Source organism: Erythrolamprus reginae, chromosome 9 (genome assembly GCF_031021105.1).
Source record: "Erythrolamprus reginae isolate rEryReg1 chromosome 9, rEryReg1.hap1, whole genome shotgun sequence".
In the NCBI taxonomy this organism is placed as follows: Eukaryota; Metazoa; Chordata; class Lepidosauria; order Squamata; family Dipsadidae; genus Erythrolamprus; species Erythrolamprus reginae.
This window is the reverse complement of record NC_091958.1, coordinates 25146050-25167160: the sequence shown is the minus strand read 5'-3', so window position 1 is coordinate 25167160 and position 21111 is coordinate 25146050. Positions and strand designations below refer to the sequence as shown.

Here is a 21111-nt window from a genome sequence, read left to right as displayed (position 1 = left end):
AAGGCGAAACAGCCTCCCCCAAGGCCAAAAATGGCTGACCAGCATGTGCATGCGCTAGAACAGTGATGGTGAACCTATGGCACGGGTGCCACAGGTGGCACATGGAGCTATATCTGCTGGCATGTGAGCTGTTGCCCTAGCTCAGATCCAGTGGTTTTTTGCAGACATTTCATTACCCAACTAGGTTACATCATTAATGCTGGAAAGGAATGAGGTTTGCTTCCTGTTTATATACAAGCTTTCCCTGCCAGTATTGATGAAGGGTTGTTTTCTTCTTTGTAGTTCTTAGATTAGGCCATTAACCTTTTTATTTATTGGGTTATGAAGTAATGGTAAAATAAAAAATGCAGAGTAATTAGGAAAGCAGTGAGGAGGAAAAGGGGGAGGAGAAATGAGGAAAGGTAAGGAAAAAAATAAAATGAAATAAAAGCAGTACTGACTTCCAACTGTTACAGTAAAATAAGGCATTAACATAACAAAAGAAATCTCAAGTTGCAATCAGAGCCACTCCCTTCCTCCTGCCTTCAGGTGTGTGGATTTGAAAGAGGGTCAAGAGTTCACACACACCCCTCCCCTCCTCAGATGAACCAATTTGTCAGTTTAATCCTCAATTAGCTAAACTCACTTTTTTTTTTTTTGCAGCTCTGGCCAAATCAGGGTCTTTTTTTTCTTAGCCAAATTCTGTTGGAATAAAGCTGTCCTGTTCAGAAAGGGACAATAATCCCTTTCCTAATAAAGCCTCTCCTAGATATTCTGCCGCTTTCCATATTTGCAGAAACTCCAAGAATTTGGAATTGGTTTTATTGGAAGTAAAAATACAACTGGATTGTTCCACTGGTTGATTGTTCTGTCATCAAATTCCTCCTTATTTCCAGGTTGAATATCTACTTGCACACAGGCCTCACTGAAGCCTGGGACCGTGAAAAAAGCCAAACCGGAAGTTCTGAAAAACGGACTTCCTGTTTGCCCGTTGTGCTGTTTTTTGCCCTCTGGATGCCTCAGGGAAGCTCCCTGAAGCCCTGGAGTGCACAAAAACAGCACAACAGGCAAACTGGAAGTCTGTTTTTCCAAACTTCCAGTTTGGCTGTTTTTTCGCACTCCCTAAGGCGAAACAGCCTTCCCCAAGGCTAAAAATGACTGGCCAGCATGTGCATGCACTAGAACGTACCACTCATAACGATTGACCCTAAGGCAACTAGCTGGCTTTCATGGCTAAGGCAGGATTAGAACTCACCATCTCCCGTTTTCTACCCTCGTGCCTTAGCCGCTAGACCAAACTAGTTACCTCCTGCATAGATTATTGTACTCTACCTGGGACTGCCTTTGAAGACCACCCAGAAGCTTCACCTGCTGCAAAATGCATGGCATGGCTTCTTAGTTTGGCATACTACACCTTTGTGAACTGCATTATTGGCCAGTACACTTCCAGGTTTAACTGAAGATAAACCTGGGCTGAAACGAACAGAATGGTATTTAACAGAGAGAAATGCAAGGTCCTACATCTGGGCAAAAATAATGAAAACGGCACATATAGAATGGGAGGAATATGTTTGAGCAGCAGCACAGGTGAGAAGGACTTGGGTGTATTGGTGGATCACAGATTAACCATGAGTCAACAGTGTGAAGCAGCTGCAAAAAAGGCAAACACAATCCTGGGATGCATCAATAGGAGCATAGGATCTGGTTCATGTGAAGTAATTATTTTTCTCTACAGGACTTTGGTACGACCACACTTGGAATAATGTGTTCAGTTCTGGGGGCTCCAATTTAAAAAGGACATTGATAAACTAGAGCAAGTTCAAGGATGGTGAGTGGCCTGGAAACCACGTCCTATGAGGAACGGTGAAAGGATCTAAGGATGTTTAGTCTGCAAAGGAGAAGACTGAGAGAAGACTTGATAGCTGTCTACAAATATCTGAAGGGCTGTCACAGAGCAGAGGGATCAGCATTGTTCTCATTAGCACATGGAAGGACTAGAAACAATGGAATGAAGCTGCAAGGGAATAGATTTAGATTAGATATCAGAAAAAACTTTATAACAGTGATAAACCAGTGGAACAGTTTGCCACAGGAGGTGGTGAGCTCGCCTTCACTGGAGGTCTTCAGAGACTGGACAGTCATCTTTTTGGGATGGTTTAATGAATCCTGCATTGAGCAGGGGGTTGGACCTGATGACCCAGGAGGTCCCTTCCAACTCTATCATTCTATGATTCTGATACTAAGATGCTGTGGTGGGGCAAGGTCATTTGAGGGTCTGCCTCTTCCCATGTGATGGAAATGTGGGTGCTAGGCCAGGGACATGGGACTTTGGGGAAAACCTGGAAGCTACCAGATTTGGGTTTTCCCAGATGTGCCAATATGACATCTCTACTAAAATGGAACTTTGAGAAAATTCAAGCCTCTGTGTTTTCTTTCGCTGGGGTGCCACTGGGAACCCTGGCGGAGAGATCATCATATTTCACATGATGTTGGGTGTTTTTTGCAAAGACCAATCATGTGGTGCAAAGACATGACACAACTTAGCTGAAAAGCGCGGCACGGGCAGAGAAGAAGTCAATAATAAGATGAAGGCTTACGTCCCACCCCTTCAATTCCTCTGAACTCCATCAAAGCGTGAAAGAGCCTTAATAGCCCTTTAGGGACTAATTCGAGTCACAGATTTTTGTAAACCAGGGCTTAATGGAAATTCGTCATGCTATTTTTAAAAATCTTTTCACAAGTCTTATGTTCCTGTTCATCCATTCTTTGATATACTAATTAGCTCCTGAATTATTCCTGTCACCTTAGTTTTGATTCTCTTTAAAAACTGATAAGGCTGCTGGTTTTATAGATTCTCACTCTAGAAATTGTTCTCAATGTGACTTAAGAGGGGACTGTAAATGTAAAATGTAAAATGTAAATGTAAAATGTTCAGAAACATTTGGGAGAATAGGGCAATGTTTCCCAACCTTGGCACCTTGAACATATCTGGACTTCAACTCCCAGAATTGCCCAGCCAGCATTCGCTGGCTGGGGAATTCTGGGAGTTGAAGTCCAAATATCTTCAAGTTGCCAAGGTTGGGAAACACTGGAATAGAAGACAAGACAGAATAATTCCCCATATTATTTGACTTTGCCATGAGGTTCTTGGTGCTCTCTGAAGCCTGGTTTGTTTGTTTGTTTGGTTGGTTGGTTTGCAGACATTTCATTACCCAACTAGGCTACATCATTAATGCTGGAAAGGAATGGTGTTTGCTCCCTGTTTATATACAAGTAGCTTTCCCTGCCAGCATAGTTCCCTCTAAGCTGAGCAGTGAGCAATCGCTCACTTAAAAATCATCATCAACTCAGAGTTTTCCAAACCTGCCCAGAAGCCGAGAGGGAAAGAGTGAGAGGGAAGGAGAAAGAGGAAGAGAGGAAGAGAGAGAAACAGGTAGAAAAAAGAGAGGAAGGAAAAGAGAAAGAAAAGAATGGGAGTAAGGAAAAGAGAAAGAAAATCAAAACCTAGTTTGAAACTAGCTGAACTATTTAAATGGCATTTTGATATTGATAGAGTTGCCCTATTATGACCTCACTGTTATAGACACACAGTACAGCATTTTATTTTGAAATTTTCTGAGGCAAAACAGGGTGGGTTTTTTGTTTGTTTGTTTGTTTGTTTCTTTATTATTTCTGTGCCGCCCAGTCCCGAAGGGACTGCCGCTCAGACACTATACTTTTCCGCCCACCCCCCAAAAAAATTAGAGGGAACACTGCCTGCCAGTATTGATGAAGGGTTGTTTTCTTCTTTGTAGTTCTTGGATTAGGCCATTAACATTTTTATTGGCTTATGAAGTAATGGTAAAATACAAAATGCAAAGTAAATAGGAAAGCATTGAGAAAGAAAAGGGGAAGGAGAAATGAGGAAAGGTAAGGAAAAATATTAAAAAATAAAAGCAGTATTGACTACCGACTCTCTGTTAAGTAAAATAAGGCATTAACATCAAATCATAAAAATAAAAGCAAAAAGTTATGATTTGATGTTAATGCCTTTTTTTACTGTAACAGAGAGTCAGAAGTCAATGCTTTTATTTTTAATTTTTCCCTTACCATCCCTCACTTCTCCTTCCCCTTTTCCTCCTCAGTGATTTCCTACTTACTCTGTATTTTGCATTCTACCATTACAGTGGTGCCTCTACTTAAGAACTTAATTCGTTCCGTGACCAGGTTCTTAAGTAGAAACGTTCGTAAGTAGAAGCAATTTTTCCCATAGGAATCAATGTAAAAGCAAACAATGCATGCAAACCCATTAGGAAAGAAATAAAAGCTTGGAATTTGGGTGAGATGGGGAGGAAGAAGAGGAGGAGGAAGAAGGTGAGATGAGGGGAATAAAAACATCCAAAACTTTATGGCTTAAAAAAAAAGAGGGATTCTGAGGCGGCAAGGAAGAGCATGCACCTCCCATACACCCGGCGCAAGGCTGCCTCCCACACAGTGCGCCAGAGAGAGAAACCGAGGCAGAATGGCAGGAAACTGGCTGGGCCTTCGTGCCGGTCTCAAATTTCCTTGAAAATTTTTCTGGGCTCGAGTTTTTAAGTAGAAAATGGTTCTTAAGAAGAGGCTAAAAAATCTCAAACACCCAGTTCTTATCTAGAAAAGTTCTTAAGCAGAGGCGTTCTTAGGTACTTTACAACAATAAAAATGTTAACGGTAGTTCTTGGATGAGGCTGTTTGTTGTCCCACCGACATTGACAGGGCAATCCAGGTGTATAGAAACAGGGAGCAAACTCCACTCCTAGTACTGATAATGTAACGTAGTTTGGTAATGAAACATCTTCAAAAAAACAACCACCACCACCAAGATGAGAGGACACAAAGAACCTCACACTCTTCCTCCTCCTTTTCACAAGTCCCATTTCCTTCCAGCACTGATGATGTTACCTAATTGGGCAATGAAACGCCCACAAAAAACACCAAGCTCAGAGGGCACTGAAGGCCCCACAGCTCAATCCTGAGCTACAAATATTCTCAACCTTTCATTTAATGTGTGTGGGGGGGGGGGGGGCTGTCTCTTTGTTGTTTCCATTTCAATATAGATAGCATATTTATTGAAAAAAAGTTTATCCACCAGCAACAGTGAAATCATGCTGAAGAATTACAAAACCTCATGGTTGCTTTTATAAAAAATAAATGAAAGGACTACAGGCCCACACGGATCAGACAAATCAGACCACACCAATTTGTTCCCAATTGGTTCAAACTGTCCACTTCTTTCTTTCTTTCTTACAGGAGAATGACCTGAGTTCTATTTGTCTTCATAAGAGAGAACATAAAATTAAAAAAGGCACACCATTCAAGGGGGGGAAGGGGAATAAATGGTGCCGCCATCCGTGAATCGAGGGCCTTGATGAGGATTTTCCCCTGGTCCCTTCTGAAAATAAATACAGAAAAATAGCCTCTAATGAAAAGGTTTGGTCAATGTCAAAAGGCAGGGAAAAAAATAAAAAGATCCTTGCCAAACTCAGAAGCAACTGACTCCTTCTTAAATAGCGTTTAACCCTTTGGTCAGTTCAGCTACTGAAAAATAATAGCGTGGTGAGGTTTTTTACCCCCAATCTGACGATCGTCCATGGAGACCTCACTTGTCAATCACCCAAAGGCAAAAGAAGATGGGTGCTAGGTCGGGTCAAAGGTCTTTAGCAGTTGATCGCAATTTTCCATAAAGTAAGTCAGGGAAAAAGCGAGTGTCTTTGGCTACAGCAATCAAACGGATGGTGTCTTTGGAGGGTGGCCTTGCTGTATGATTTGTGGCCGCTTGACTCGAAGTTTCCGTCTCTTTGGCCTGCTCCTAGACTTGATTTGGACCACAAAAAAGGCCAGGACCACCATGGCACCGAGGAAAGCAAAGACGGGAATCGTCCCTCCCACGTCCTGATTATAGCGTCCAGGCATGATTCCTGCACAGGGAAGTAAAAAGGTGCGTGTGAAAATCCACAGGCAAAATTTATCAGTGTTCCGTTTTTAAAAACCTTTTCGTAAAGAGATGTTTTTATTTGTAGGTGTTGTACTTTTGATTTATTACTTTGATTTACCATATTTCTCAGAGTACAAGATGTTCTGGAGTATAAGACTCACCTTAGTTTTGGGGGAGGAAAAGAAAAACCCCTCTGCCTACCAGCATCCATTGGTATTCACTGGCTGGCGTCCTGTCAGTGTGTGAGAGTTGGGGGCTGTTTAGAAACTGAAACAGTATTTGCTATATGAGCAACAAGGAAGGAGACAGCAAGGAGCCTGGATGTGGCTCTGAATCTGGGCTGACCTCTGAAACTGAAACTAAAACTCCTCTCCTCTGCTTGTGTCTTGCTTGTATATTACTAGCACGTCAGAAGATCTACTTTTGGTATTCTGTATTTAATTCATTTCATTCATAAAAAGAGAAGTTATTGAACCCTGCTTTAATCAGTTACTTGTGTGTGCTTTCTGGATGTGATTGTTGCTGTAAACTCTGAGTCCTTGCAGCAAATAGCGAGTAGCCAGGTTAGCTTCAGCACATTATTGCAGCCAGAGGCGGATTCCCGATTCCAGCTGCTACTGGTGCGCTGTGCACACAGCTTTGCTTTTGCTGTGGGTGCACGCTTGCGTCCCAGCAAATTTTGTGCATGCTTCTGTGCATGCAAAATTTTGCGAGGGGACGCATGCGAGAGATTTTGGCAATTTTTTGCTTCCGCACATGTGCAAACAATCACCAAAATTGCACATGCAGGCATCCCCACATGAGATTTTGCTTCTTCAGGGTGTCTAGGGGGAAAGCATTTTGAAATTCCCTGATATTTCCCTGACATTTCCATGTAACATGCGATCTGGTTAAGGCGCGGTTGTAGATGACGTCATACCAAACGGCTAAGTCGTTGAGAAATATCAGTAGCTGAGGAAGCAAGTTGTGGCCACAGTTATGCTCATTTTTGCTAGACTCTGCCAGGCAGCGGGAACCGGGGTTTTTTCCATGATTTTTCCATGACTTTTTAGGATTTTAATACAGTTTTGTTTCCCCCCCTGATTTATTCCGTTTCTTTTTACGAATTCCCTGCCAATTCCCTGATATTTCCTGAACTGCCAATTCTCCTGATAATTCCCTGATTTCCCTGTTTTCCAGGTTTGCTGGACACCCTGTTCCTGCACATGCACAGAAGCAAAATCTCCCTGGGATGCAGCAGAAGTGAAGCTGCACCCGCAGCTCAATTTTCACTACCGGTATGGTGTCCTTATCCGTACTGATTGCAGTCTGATTCAGCGCCAGCAGCTGACTGGCGGGTGGATCAGCCTCCCAAATACCCCCAGTCAGCTGTTGCAGGCTGCAGGGATAGTCACAGACCATCCCTGCCTCTGTGCCTAATGTTTTTGCCCCCAACATTTCGCACCCAAATTTTCAACCTCTTTTGGTGGGGGGAGTGAGTCTTATTCTCCAAAAGGTATGGTATACAGTGGTACCTCTACTTAAGAACTTAATTCATTCCATGACCAGGCTCTTAAGTAGAAACATTCTTAAGTAGAAGCAAAAAGCAAATAATGCATGCAAACCCATTAGGAAAGAAATAAAAGCTTGGAATTTGGGTGGGAGGAGGAGGAAGAAGAGGAGGAGGACAGTCGTTGCTGAAGGAAGAAGGTGAAGTGAGTGCCCCCTTTTGCCTTTCTGCGCCCAGGCACTCCGGGAGGCAACCTCGTACCGGGTGTATGGGAGGCAGCGCAAGAGAGTCACCACATCGAAGTGGTTTATTCCCTGTCCAAGCGCCCAGAGAAAGGAAAACGCTCTGTTCGCACCGGGCTGCCAAAGCCTCCTTAAGCGCCACCAAAAGGCTCCTCTGGCAGCCCAGAAAAGCCCGAGATGGCCGGGATTAAAGGGGGAATGGCAGGAAACTTGCCGGGCTTTCATGCCGCTCTCAAATTTCATGGGAAATTTTTCCGGGCTCAGGTTCTTAAGCAGAAAATGGTTCTTAAGTAGAGGCAAAAAAATCTTGAGCACCCGGTTCTTATCTAGAAAAGTTCTTAAGTAGAGGCGTTCTTAGGTAGAGGTACCACTGTATAGCTATTGAGTTCTGTGACTGAAGACCAAACCCCCTGGTGCATGTCCTCCATGGCTTCTCTGAATGCAGCTTTCTCTTAAAGAATCTTCAGGAAAACAGCTGTGTTTTTTTTAAAAAAAAACCCTTTCTCAGGTTCCCCAGCTGATGAGGCTGATGTTCTTTAAAACCCAAATGTCTACTTAGGCAGGAAACCGTACACCCGTGATGACAAGCCTATGGCACGTGTGCCAGAGGTGGCATGCAGAGCCCTTCTGTGGACACACACACCATCAGCTGTTCTTCTGGTTTCCAGCACTACGGCACAAGCATACATGTTTCAGTTTCGACACTCAGTGCCGAAAAGGTTCACCACCACTATCCTACACTACTTCAGACAAATAGCTATCCAACACCTTCTTAAAAACTTCCAGTGTTGGAGCATTCACAACTTCTGGAGGCAAGCTGCTCCATGGATTAATTGTTCTAACTGTCCAGAAACGTCTTCTTAGTTCTAAGTTGCTTTTCTCTTTGTTTAGTTTCCACCCATTGTTTCTTTTTCTACTCTCAGGTGCTTCTTTGTGGCAACCCCTGAGATATTGTAACACTGCTATCATGTCTCCCCTGGTCCTTCTTGTCTTTAAACTAGACATACCCAGTTCCTGCAACTGTTCATTGTATGTATGACTCCAGTCCCCTAATCATCTTTGTTGCTCTTCTTCGCACTAACGAGGTCCCCAAACCTGGCAACTTTAAGACTCCCAGAATTGTCCAGCCAGCTATGCAAATTCTAGGAGTTGAAATCCACAAGTCCAGTCTAGAGTTATCTTTTTTTTTCCGTTTTACATTGTGGCAACCAAAATTGGTAAAATATGGTAGACCAGACATTCCCTAAGATGGACAAGGGCTGAACTTTAGAGCAATTCCACTGTACTTACCTCCTGGAATATTCCATGCTCCACTCTCTCCCGGTGATAAGGGTCTTACTTGGGGCCGGTTCTGATGGAAGCTTGGCAATGCCACTTTATCCAGGTCAATCGATAACAGCTTCTGATGTTTCCAAAGGTTGCTGGAAGAGACAAAATCAAATCAAACTCTGGATTTCTAGCCAATGGTGACTAGCAGAAAGAGAGGGAAATATCTACAGACTCCTCACATCCTGGACATTAACTTCTCCCTTCTGGATGCCATTATAGGGCATTGCATGCCAAAACAACTAGCACAAAGGTAGCTTTCCCCTGTGCCAACACTCAGCTGAACAACTAATTCTCACAGCACTCTTATCATCATCTTCATTTAATGACCCTCCAGCACTTTAAGATATGTGGACTTTAATTCCCAGTATTTTCCAGCCAGCATAGCTGGCTGGAAAATTCTGGGAATTGAAGTTCACAAGTCTTAAAGTTGCTAAGTTTGAAGACCTCTGGTATAGGTATCTCCTGCTTGAGCAGGGGGTTGGACTAGAAGACCTACAAGGACCCTTCCAGCTCTTTTCCGATTGATTGATTGATTGATTGATTGATTGATTGATTGATTGATTGACTGACCGATTGAAATTTCTAAACTACTGGTGACCAAAGCAAGTTGGTATTAGATAAGAGTCAATGGAATTCAAAGAGGGCTGGACTTAAATCTCTTGTGATCGCAAAGGAACTCAAGACTGATAATGTGTTTGACCCCACCCTCAGTTCTCAGCTTGATCATCTTCTACATCAGGTCTCCGGATCTACTATAAGTTGTACACAAGTGTCTTCCTCTTGTGTAGCCTCAGAGGTCTCTGAAAATCCCCTGAGCATTCCCACATGATTTGTGAAGACTCCAGAGGCACAGCGAGAGCAGGCTCTCCTCATACAACCTCCAGAGAGAGAATCTGGAGAGTCCTCTTTTCCCTGAGGGTAGGAAGTGTGTGACAGGCCAGCAAAGTAGACATTTTATGAATGTGTAGTGTGCCAAGCCCAAACGATTTGCCATCACTGTCCTAGCCTGTGCCCCTTAAAAATACATCTTTGCACATTTCCCTTTACAAACCCCTCAAATCTATTTTAATTATTCAATAGATCTACTGATCAAATTTGAAACAAGAGACAGAAACAACATTTTTTTAAAAAAAAAGGAAGGACAACCTGGGTGCTGTTTCATTCAGAGGTTGTGGCTTCGCCCAGGACAAATGAGGACATGCGGGAAGAGAACGGGGTTTTGGGTCACGCAGGTGAGCCTCGAGCACTTTGGAGTAGCGATGAAGGTGGTTCCCTAGAAATGTTATAGAAAGGGAAGGAATTAATCCTTAAACGTTTGTGGCTTGCTTCTATTTCTAAGCATGAGAACTAGATCTTGGATTTACAGAAGCAGCTTTCTAATCTAGACTTCCTGATAAAACATAAAACACAAATGTAGTCCCAGAAACCTTTTTATTTCAACAGCTGTGAATTCTGTTCATTCCCAGCCGTAATAAGTCCCAGTGAAGGAGACTTTATTTGTCTTATTGATTTTTATATGATGTTTTTATTTTTTTTCTAAGCTACCATGAGTCAGCATGTGCGAATAGGCGGCAATATAAATCTCATAAATCTCATCTCATAAATCTCATAAAGAAATCTAATAAAGAAATAAAAGTATGAATGAATGAACGAACGAACGAACGAACGAATGAACAAACAAACAAACAAACAAACAAACAAATGGAGACAATAGGGCCAAAGATTGCAGCCCCTGGGGAAAGCATCAAAGCCCATATTAGGAATTGATCTGATATTGGGGAGAGGGATATTTGAAGTTTTTAAAGGGGGTGGGGAAATTAGTACCGTATTTTTCAGAGTATAAGATGCACCTTTTCGTCCCTAAAAGAGACTAAAAATTTGGGTGTGTTTTATACTCCTTTACCCCCATTTCTCCTGAAAAAAGGTTGAAACTGATAACATTAATATGGGAAAAAAAGCCTCCTTTCCTCTCCCCTCCCTGCCAAATATCATCAGCTTGAGCCCTAACTGTAAAAAAAAAAATTCAAATCAAACTACCTTCCATTCTCTCTGGAAGAATGTAACCTGCCCCGGTTGGGGGCCGCTGCCTGTGCTCTGAATGGCTGAGGCTCGGTGGCATCACTCCGTAGGATGTATATTGCAGAATGGAATCGAGCAGCCAGAAGCAATCTGGGGAAATTAAAAAAAAAAGAATATATAAAATCACCTCACCTTCAGCCAAGACAGCCAAATGGGAGCAGCAAACCATGTTTCTCGAAGCAAGATTTCTCTTAGTTAAAAAATAAATAAATATAAATTCATCCCTAGCAATGCCATGACAGTCTGCACCGTGAAGAATTAGCATTCTGCACTGCTAGGGTTTATCCTACTACCTTATTTTGGTGGGGTGGGGGAGGCTTCAGTGGATGGAGGGCTGAAAATGTCAAGCATTTATTTTTTTACTTCTCTGAAGCTACGTGTTGAAGGCAATGCCAGTGGGAAGAAAGAGCCAGTTTGGTGTAGGACTTAAGGGGGTTAAGATGCTGGCTTATAGGAAATGGAGACTACTAGGGCCCCTTAGGTATGAAAATGGCTGGGTGATTTGAAAGCAATCATCAGGAGACTGTGAGTTATAGTCCTACTTTAGACGTGAAAGCTAACTGGGTGCCTTGGGTCAATCGCCAGGGGACTGTGAGTTCTAGTCCCACCTTAGACATCAATATCTGGGTAACTTTGGGCCAATCACCAGGAGAGTGTGAGTTATAGCCGCCCCGAGTCTACGGAGAGGGGCAGCATATAAATCCAATAAATAAATAAATATAGTTCCACCTTAGATATGAAAGCTGGGTGAAGTCGGCCCAGTCCCTCTCTCTGTCTGTCCCAGGTCACAGGGTTATTGTTGTGGGGAAAATAGAAGGAGGAAGTTATATTGTGTATCTTCACTGCCTTGGACTACTTACAATGTAAAGTAATAAAGGTGGGATAGATAGATGGATGGATGGATGGATAAATGATGTAATGAAATGTAATGTAATGGAATAGAATATAGAAGGAATGAATGGAATGGAAGGAAATGGAATAGAATAGAATTGTATTGACCAAATGTGATTGGACATACCAGGAATTTGTCTTTGGTGCATATGCTATCAGTGTACATAAAAAGACAAGATACGTTTGTCAAGAATCATAAGATACAACAATTAATGATAGTCATATGATACAAATAGGCAATCAAAGCATTCTATGAAACAATATAAATCGTAAGGATACAAGCAACAAGTTACAGTCATTAGTGTGAGGAGATGGGTGATGGAACAATGAGATTAATAGTAGCACAGATTTAGTAAATAATTTGACAGTGTGGAGGAATTATTTGTTTAGCAGAATGATGGCGTTTGGGGGAAAACTGTTCTTGTGTCTAGTTGTTTTGGTGTGCAGTGCTCTATAGTTTCATTTTGAGAGTAGGAGTTGAAACAGTTTGTGTCCAGGAGGCAAGGGGTCAGAAAATATTTTCACGGCCCTCTTTTTGACTCATGCAGTATACAAGTCCTCAATGAAGGCTGGCTGTCTTGTTGGGTTGCAAACCCAAACCAGTTATAGAGTTGCAGATGACAGACTCAATAATTCCTCTGTAGAATATAAGATAAAAAAATGGAACTATAAGGCTATTATGTATAAGCTAGCTACAAACCTTAGTATAGCTCCCTCAATTTGGTAGCAACAGCAGGTAAAAATGACCAGTTTTTTTACTTATAGTCTTACTTTTTACTCTCCACTACATGCCATCATAGTGGAGGGGAGGCCACCCAATATCATGGATATTGTTTTCTCTTTAAGAAAATCTGCAAATCTACAGACCACCAGCTAGTTCTCCTTTATTACAGTCAAATTGCAACCAAATTGAGTGACATTCTGTATCGCTAATTACCACGCTCCAGTTTATAAAATTAAGACATGCTCTACTAACAGGCACCAAATGATGGCAGCCTGAGTAATGTTGTGTCTTTGCTGCTGTAACAAAGTACCACGCAAAATGCTGCCACTCGTGAAGAACACTCCTCCGTATTCGATAAAAGTATAAAAAAATCAAAGTGAATCTGAACAGACCAAGGGATTTCAACAGAATTATGAAAAAAAGGTACGAACTTGGCTAACTCTAAAGCACTGTGAAGGCCCCAAGGCAAAAGGAAGAATCCATCTTTGGTTCTCTGTTACTTAACAGACAGGAGGGACCATGTAGGTCATCTAGTCCAACCCCCCCCCCCCCCAAGCAGGAGACCCTACACCATTTCTGACAGATGGCAGTCCAATCTCTTCTTGAAAGCTTCCAGGGATGAAGCTCCCACAACTTCTGAAGGCAACTTCTGTTTCATCAGTTGATTGCTCTCACTGTCAAAAAATTCTTCCTTCTGTTCTATCAGTTGATTCATAGAATCATAGAGTTGGAAGGGACCTCCAGGGTCATCAGGTCCACTTACTGGAGCAGGAATCAAGAGAAGCCATCTTGAAGGGCTGCCATGCGCCCGTCAAGAGTCTGAATCTGCAAGGGAAGATTGAGCTGGAACAAGAACTGACAGAGATGGAAAGGCCGGCTCCTTTGGCCTTGGAAGAAACTAGGGAACTCAGTCCAGGCAAGGTTTTTATGAATTAGTAACGCCTACAGACAGGGAGAACTCAGGGAAAGACCAAGGACTGCCCCCCTCCTAATCCGAGACCAAGGAAGGAAGAAAGAGGGCGAGATCAACGCAGACCAAGCCGGTTTTGAGGGAGGAGAGTTTTGTGCATGCACAGAGGGTAAAATAATTCAAATGGCGGTGTCCAGGCGGGTGGGCGGAGCTTTGCACTGCCTTCGCGGCTGGCTCTCAAACAACCCACAGGGACCAGCGAACTGGGAGCTTTTCACCCCTACATTGACCACAAATAACAGTTTGTCAACTCAGACGCCATGTCAAAGCAGAGTTCTTCCGACAATGAGGAAGTGGATGCAATCCCTAAATGAAATCTAGGCTTATTCATCACATTAAGCTCTGCTGCTGGTCTCATTTAACACAGCGTGTGGGCGTGCAAATCAATTTGCACGTAATTTTTATTAAAACTTTTAAATGAGGAGATTAAAAACTAACACAAAGTAATATATAAGTAGCGGAGGAAAAAGAAAGAAACGAAAGAAAAAGTATAAAGGGCAAGAAAAGCAAAGAAAAAACTGAAAAGAAGGGGAAACGGTATTAAGTGGCTTCCAATATACAGTAGGTACAGGTACATAGAATAGAATAGAATAGAATAGGATAGAGTTGGAATGGACCTTGGGGGTTGTCTAGTCCAATGTTTCCCAACCTTGGCAACTTGAAGACATCTGGACTTCAACTCCCAAAATTCCCCAGCCAGCATTCGCTGGCTGGGGAATTCTGGGAGTTGAAGTCCAAATGTCTTCAAGTTGCCAAGGTTGGGAAACACTGGTCTAGCCCAACCCCCTGGGCTTAGGTAGAAAACCTTATATCAGTGATGGCAAACCTTTTTTGATTCGTGGGTGAAAAGGTGTGTGCGTACACTAGCGCCTGCGTACATGCCCACATCAATTCCCTCCCCCCATGCATGCATACCGCTCCAGCACTACCCCCTGTAGATGTGCACAAACACACACCCCATCCCCGTGAATAGGACAGGATTCACCAAAGCTTGGGATGGTGAAAAAAACGGCTAAACCAGAAGTTCAGAAAAGCGGACATTTTTTCCGAATTTCTGGTTTGCCCGTTCGGCTGTTTTTCACACTCCGGAGGAAGAAATGGCCTTCCACAAGGCCAAATATCAGCTGGCCAGCCCACCCATGCATGCTGGAGCTAACACAGGGCAATGCCTCATGAGCCCTACAATATGGCTCAGGTGGCATGTGTGCCGTAGGTTCGCCATCACTGCCCTATGTCATTTCAGAAAAATAGTTGTCTAATCTCGTCTTTAAAACCTGTAAAACATTACAAACCAGCAGACTACACAACAACACATTCCACCTTCGTCCTTACCCATCCCTATACATTATCTCCGATAAAATACTTTTCTTTTCCTTATTAACTCATGACAATACGTAGGGAAAACAAGAATTTGCTAACTATACAAAATACTCCTGAACAGTTCGCTCAATCTCAAGAGCCAATGGAAACAGTTGGCTACTCCCTTTTCCCTTTCCTTTTCTCTTTTTCTTTCTTTCCCTTTCTATTTCTCCTTACCTAATTTATAATCTAATTCATTGAACTGTATCTTTGTAAATATCCTGTTAACTTTGTATGTTTTAATTATTCCAATGGAGCATTTACAAATTCTGAAGACAACTTCTGTTCCACTGATTAATTGTTCTAATTGTCAGGAAATTTCTCCTTATTTCTAGGTTGAATCTCTCCTTAATCAGTTTCCATCTATTATTCCTTGTCTGGCCTTCGGGTGTTTTGGAGAATAGCTTGACTCTCTCTTCTTAGTGGCAACCCTTGAGATACTGGAGCACTGCTCTCATGTCACCTCTAGTCCTTCTTTTAATCAAACTAGAGTTCTCCAGTTCCAGCAACCGTTCTTCATATGTTTGAGCCTCCAGTCCCCTAATCCTCTTTGTTGCTCTTCCCTGCACTCTTTCTAGAGTTCTCAACATCCTTTTTACTTCAAGGTGACCAAAACTGTATTGTACTTACATCAGTTTACTGACTGATCAAAGTTACAACGGCATTGAAAATAGTTTTTCACAGGACCATTGCAGTATCCGCAGGGTCCCATGATCCAAATTCAGGCACCTAGCGATTGGCTCATATTTATGACAGTTGCAATGTCCCAGGTGACATGATCCCCTTCTGTGACTTTCTGACAAGCAACGTCAAATGGGGAGCCACCATTCACTTAATAATTATGTTACTAACTTAACAACTGCAGCGATTCACTTAATGAAAAAGGTCATAAAATGATGCAAAACTCACTTAACACCTGTCTTGTTTAGCCACAGAATCTGGAGCTCAATTTTGGTCGTCAATCAAGCCTACCTGTATTAGATCTGTTTGCTGCCTATTTATATTAAAGCAAAAAAGAAAAGAAATGTGGGATAGAAAGAAAGAAAAAATAAACAATGATGCCTTTTATGGCTAGCACATGAAAGTTTTAACGCCACGGCGTTTCATGTGGAGGATGGGAAAACATGGTTTTGAGACCCAAACAGCCTTTGAAGCAAACTGAAATTAGCTAAGATTTCCCACCCTCCTGGAGCTGCTAGTGAGATTTAGCTCTCAAATCATTTAAACACAGTTCAAAGGCATTTTCGTGAAATCCTTCCCCCATCCCACGTTACGGTTCGGTGGGAATGGATATTAATCTTCGTAATCCCCACGTCCCCGAAATACGCACCTTTGATTTCTTTTCGCTCTAATACAGAGGTCAGACACATTTTTAGGATTTATAAATTATGTATGTGAGGAATTTTAAACACCACTAAGCTTACTGAAGTCATAGCGGGAGTCACCGCCTCCGATTCCTAACGTGATGGATATCATATTCAATACTTTTCTACTTCAGGGCTAAAAACAGAACGGAGCACCGTTCTTTAGTCCAGTGTTTCCCAACTTTGGCAACTTGAAGATATTTGGACTTCAACTCCCAGAATTCCCCAGCCAGCGTAGCTGACTGGGGAATTCTGGGAGTTGATCCATGGGTTCTCAATCTCTCAAGATTGACAAACATCGCTCTAAAAGTCTAGGAAGATGCTCAGTCATCCACATCCTACTTGTCCCACAGTGGCTTTTTCAAGAGACAGCTGGACATTCTGTTTTTTCTCTGAAGATGTTTCGTTTCTCATCCAAGAGGCTTCTTTGGCTCTCAAGATCTGAAGAAGCTTCCGGGATGAGAAGCGAAACATCTTCAGAGAAAAATCAGAGAGTCCAGTTGCCTCTTGGAAAAGCACCTTTGCTTTACAATAGGCATCTTGCTACACAACCGTAACAATATTAACTTCCCAATCACAAGATCAACTAAATAATCTGTACTGATTAGTTCACTAAACCTAAATATAGGCAACTCTCAACTTATGACCACAATTGAGAAACAAAATTTATGTCAGTAAGCGAGAGAGTTAAGTGAGTTTTGCCCCGTTTTACCACCTTTTTGATCACAGTTGTTAAGTGAATCATTGCAGTTGTTAAGTTAGTAACATGGCTGTTAACTGAATTGGGTTCCCCCACTGACTGTGCTTGTAAGGTCGTGACCTCGGGACACTGCAAGAGTCAGTTGCCAAGTGTCTGAATTGTGATCATGTGACAATGTGGGGATGCTGAAACCATTGTTCGTCTGAAAAACAGACCTAAGAGACTGTTTTCCAGTGCTGTTGTAATATTGATGTTTCGCTAAATGAAGGGTCGTAAGTCAAGGACTAGCTGTAATCATTAATGGAATGGGTCAAGATTGGTATTTTGTTCAGTATTCCAATTGTGTGTTTCCCAATCTTGTCATCTTTTAAGATCTGCGAAGTTCAATTCCAGAATTCTGGAAGATGAAGTCTGCAGATCTTAAAAGTTTCTAAAATTAAGAAACAGTGCTCAAGGTAAAATAATCTCCTAATCTTATCCTCCTCCTCCTCCTCCTCTTCTTCTTCTTCTTCTGCTCCTCCTCTTCTTCTCCTCCTCCTTCTTCTTCTTCTTCTTCTTCTTCTTATTATTATTATTATCATCATCATTATTATTAATATCAACATCATCATCTTTTATAAACTCAGTCAACTGAATATTTTAAAAAGTGTCAGAAATACCACTGACTGGTGCTAATGGTTGATACAGGTTGTTGCCAGTGTCCTAGGTATCAACGAAGAATTTTCTTCAAATATATGATGTTTGAAGTAAAGCAGTTTTTTGCGGTTCCACTGGTGTTATTGCAGGAAGCTGCAATTTCTTGATGTGTTTTGTGAAATTCTTGGACATGATACCAAGTGCCCCGATGACAATGGGTATCACTGTTTTATAATCACATCATCATCATCATCATCACAAAAAAACAGTAATACACAGCAAATGAGATTTATATGCTGGATTTTATACCACAATATCACAAGTCAAACACTTCCCAAATGTCTAGGACTGTGTGATGTATTTTCGTATGATGTGTGCAAATTCAAGTACGGTGGCCTTTTGCAATAGACAAATCGTGATTTTGTCAATGTTTATTATTTTCAAATGCCGGCTGAGGTCCTTTGGCACAGCACCCAGTGTGCCGATTACTACTGGGACCATCTGTACTGGTTTATGCCAGAGTCGTTTTAGTTCGATTTTAAGATCCTGATATCAGCTACGTTTTTCTTGTTTTTCATCAACCCGAGTGTCATCTGGTATGGTGACATCAATGATCCATACCCTTTTCTTTTCCAAAACCGTAAGGTCCAGTGTATTGTGTTCCAAAATGCTGTCAATTTGAATTCAAAAGTCCCAAAGTATTTTTGGCATGTTTATTTTCAACTACTTTCTCGGGTTTATGATCCTACCAGTTCTTTACCACTGGAAAGTGGTAGTTGTGGCATAGGTTCCAATGAAGCATCTGGGACACGTGGTTGTGCCTATGTTTGTAGTTCATCTGTGTGATTTTCTTGCAGCCGCTGAGGATGTGATCAACTGTTTCATCAGCTTCCTTGCAAAGTCAGCATTTTGGGTCATCAGCTGATTTTCCGATCCTAGCCTTAATTGCATTTGTTCTGATTGCTTGCTTCTAGGTTGTAAGAATCAAACCTTCTGTCTCCTTCTTCAGTGTTCCATTATTGAGCCATAACCAGGTCTTCTCCTTATCTACTTTTCCTTCAATCTTGTTGAGGAACTGCCCATGCAAAGCTTAATTGTGCCAGCTGGTTTGCATTACAGTTTTCCTCTATTGATTATTATTATTGTTTTTGTTGTTGTCATCGTCATCATTTCTTTTATTCATTAAACATGAACGTCAGTCAACTGAACATTTTAAAAAGTATCACAAATACTACTGACTGGTGCTAATGGTCGATATAGATTGCTGCTAGCGTGTTGTTATTGTTGCTGTTGTTGTTATTATTATACATAATTTACCTCAATATGAAGTACACCTTAGGACAGATGAATTTGTTCTGAAATTTACAAGTCCACAGGCTACATGTTCTGGGATCAATGCAAACTATGATTCTGAATCATCAGATTACATTTATTGAAAAAAATTTCAAAGCAGAGATTTATAAAGCACCTGGAGATTGCAATGTTCTGATATCAAAATGCCCTGTTCCCACTTCAACAAATATGTTGATTATCACCTGTTCCCACATGATCAGAATTGGCCCAATTTGAAAACGGGCTGTTTCAACCTGTAGTCCAGAGGTATCCAAACTTGACAACTTTATGACTTGTGAATTTCAACTCCCAGAATTCTCCAGCCAGCTATTCTGGCTGAAGAATTCTGGTAGTTGAAATTCACAAATCTTAAAGTTGCCAAGTTTGACAACCTTTGGTCCAGGGGTGAAATACTCCCGGTTCGCTCATGCCCGTTGGTCATCAGAGAGCTGATCGCAAAGGTAGCATGAGGCTCCACCCACCTGTCCTAATGCCGCCATTTGGGTTCTTTTACCCTCTGCGCATGCGCAAAGCGTTCTGTGCAAACATAGATGGCAAAAGAACCCAAATGGCGGTGTCTGGGCGTGTAGGTGGAGCCTCGTGCTCCCTTCGCAACCAGCTCTCCAATGATCGGCAAGCACAAGCAAACCCCTGCTCTGCTTTATTCCATAGCTGCAACAGACTGCTTCAAAGTCCGCCTACTACCCATAAAGTCAGAATAATTTGTTCCAACAGAATCCTTCTAATCAGATTGGAACAAGAAGTTGCCTCTATTTAAAACTTGTTTATTAGATCAATCTATCCATCACTAGCTGGCTAGTATTATAAAAACAGAGGTATAATCCACCAATATATTCTGAGAAGTCTCCGGTTTTCAATAAACATGCAATATAATTCTCAGTCTTTTCCAATAGTTAATTTAACCACAAAAATCACTGACTGGGCTCAACATCGCAGCCTTTAAAAACCAGGTCTTCAACTGCAATTTCTTCATCAAGCTCCCTGAGTGTTTCTCAAATTTGGCAACTTTAAGAGGTCTTCAGCTCCCAGAATTCCAGAGTCACAATATTGGTTGAAGTATTCTGGGAATTGAAGTCTCCATGTCTTAAATTTGCAAAACATTAAGTTACATGAAGATATGGTTTGAAATACTGTGCAAAATCAGTCAGTTACCAGTATGTTTTGTTAATAGCCATGGACAAACCCAGTCAGTCTTGGCTTATGTATAGGTGTGATATGGAAGGGGTTGTTTATTGCAATATGTAACAAGCCAACTACTTGATTGATCATTAGGTGTGAACAATATTCACGTCCCAAATTTTGAAGGGGGAAAAAAACATAGTGAGAATGAAGCTGTCGATTCTTTGTATTTCAGCAGTGGCTGATGAAAGTGTCATGACAAGAAATATCAGTAATAAATGCTATAAAATTTACCAATGGCTTGCACATCTACAAATTTCAGATCCGAAGGTGCGTAAGATAATTCCTATTTGATTTGGACACAACTGTGCATATCTGCATTGCACACTCCTCCATCTCGGAACTTGTAACTTTTATAAAAGAATAGAATAGAATGGAGTGGAATGGTATAGAGAATGGAATGGAATAGAATTCTTTATTGGCTTGTGTGATTAGATACACAAGGAATTTGTCTTTGGTGCTTAAGCTCTCAGTGTAATAAATCATGATCATAGTCATCATAAAAATACATTCATCATAAATCATAAGATGCAACCCTTAGTGATAGTCATAGGATATTGTCAGTATATGAGAATTTATGAATTGGAATGGGCATGATAACAGGTCAGCCAATGGAGACCCAGACAGCTCAGAGCCTGGGCATGGCTTAGCTTGACTGATTTGTATATAAGAGTTGCTTTGCCCTTCCAATATACAGTAGCTTCTGTGTTTCTGGCTTCTGAGTTCTGGTTCTGGCTGATTGGGTATTGCATACATGCATCATGATTTATATTATTGTATATAAACAAGTTTCTTATATAAATGAATCCTGCTGAATAATTTACTTGTGTGCTGGTTGGATTGCTGCAAACAGATACTAAATAA

The 21111-nt window shown here is 41.6% G+C and overlaps 1 protein-coding gene across 2 annotated transcripts in view; it reads right to left on the bottom strand.

Annotated features, from left to right (window-relative positions):
• Nucleotides 1–5043: 5043 nt before the first annotated feature.
• The window catches only part of MBTPS1 (membrane bound transcription factor peptidase, site 1), a 71352-nt gene continuing 55284 nt past the window's right edge, over nt 5044–21111 (bottom strand). For both annotated transcript variants that reach the window (XM_070760544.1, XM_070760545.1), the window contains exons 20-23: nt 11030–11161; nt 10139–10265; nt 8954–9084; nt 5044–5915 (exon numbers count right to left, since the gene is read on the bottom strand). In XM_070760544.1, the coding sequence (XP_070616645.1) occupies nt 5722–5915; nt 8954–9084; nt 10139–10265; nt 11030–11161 (584 nt within the window). In that variant the 3' untranslated portion in view covers nt 5044–5721. The remainder of the gene's footprint in view (nt 5916–8953; nt 9085–10138; nt 10266–11029; nt 11162–21111) is intronic.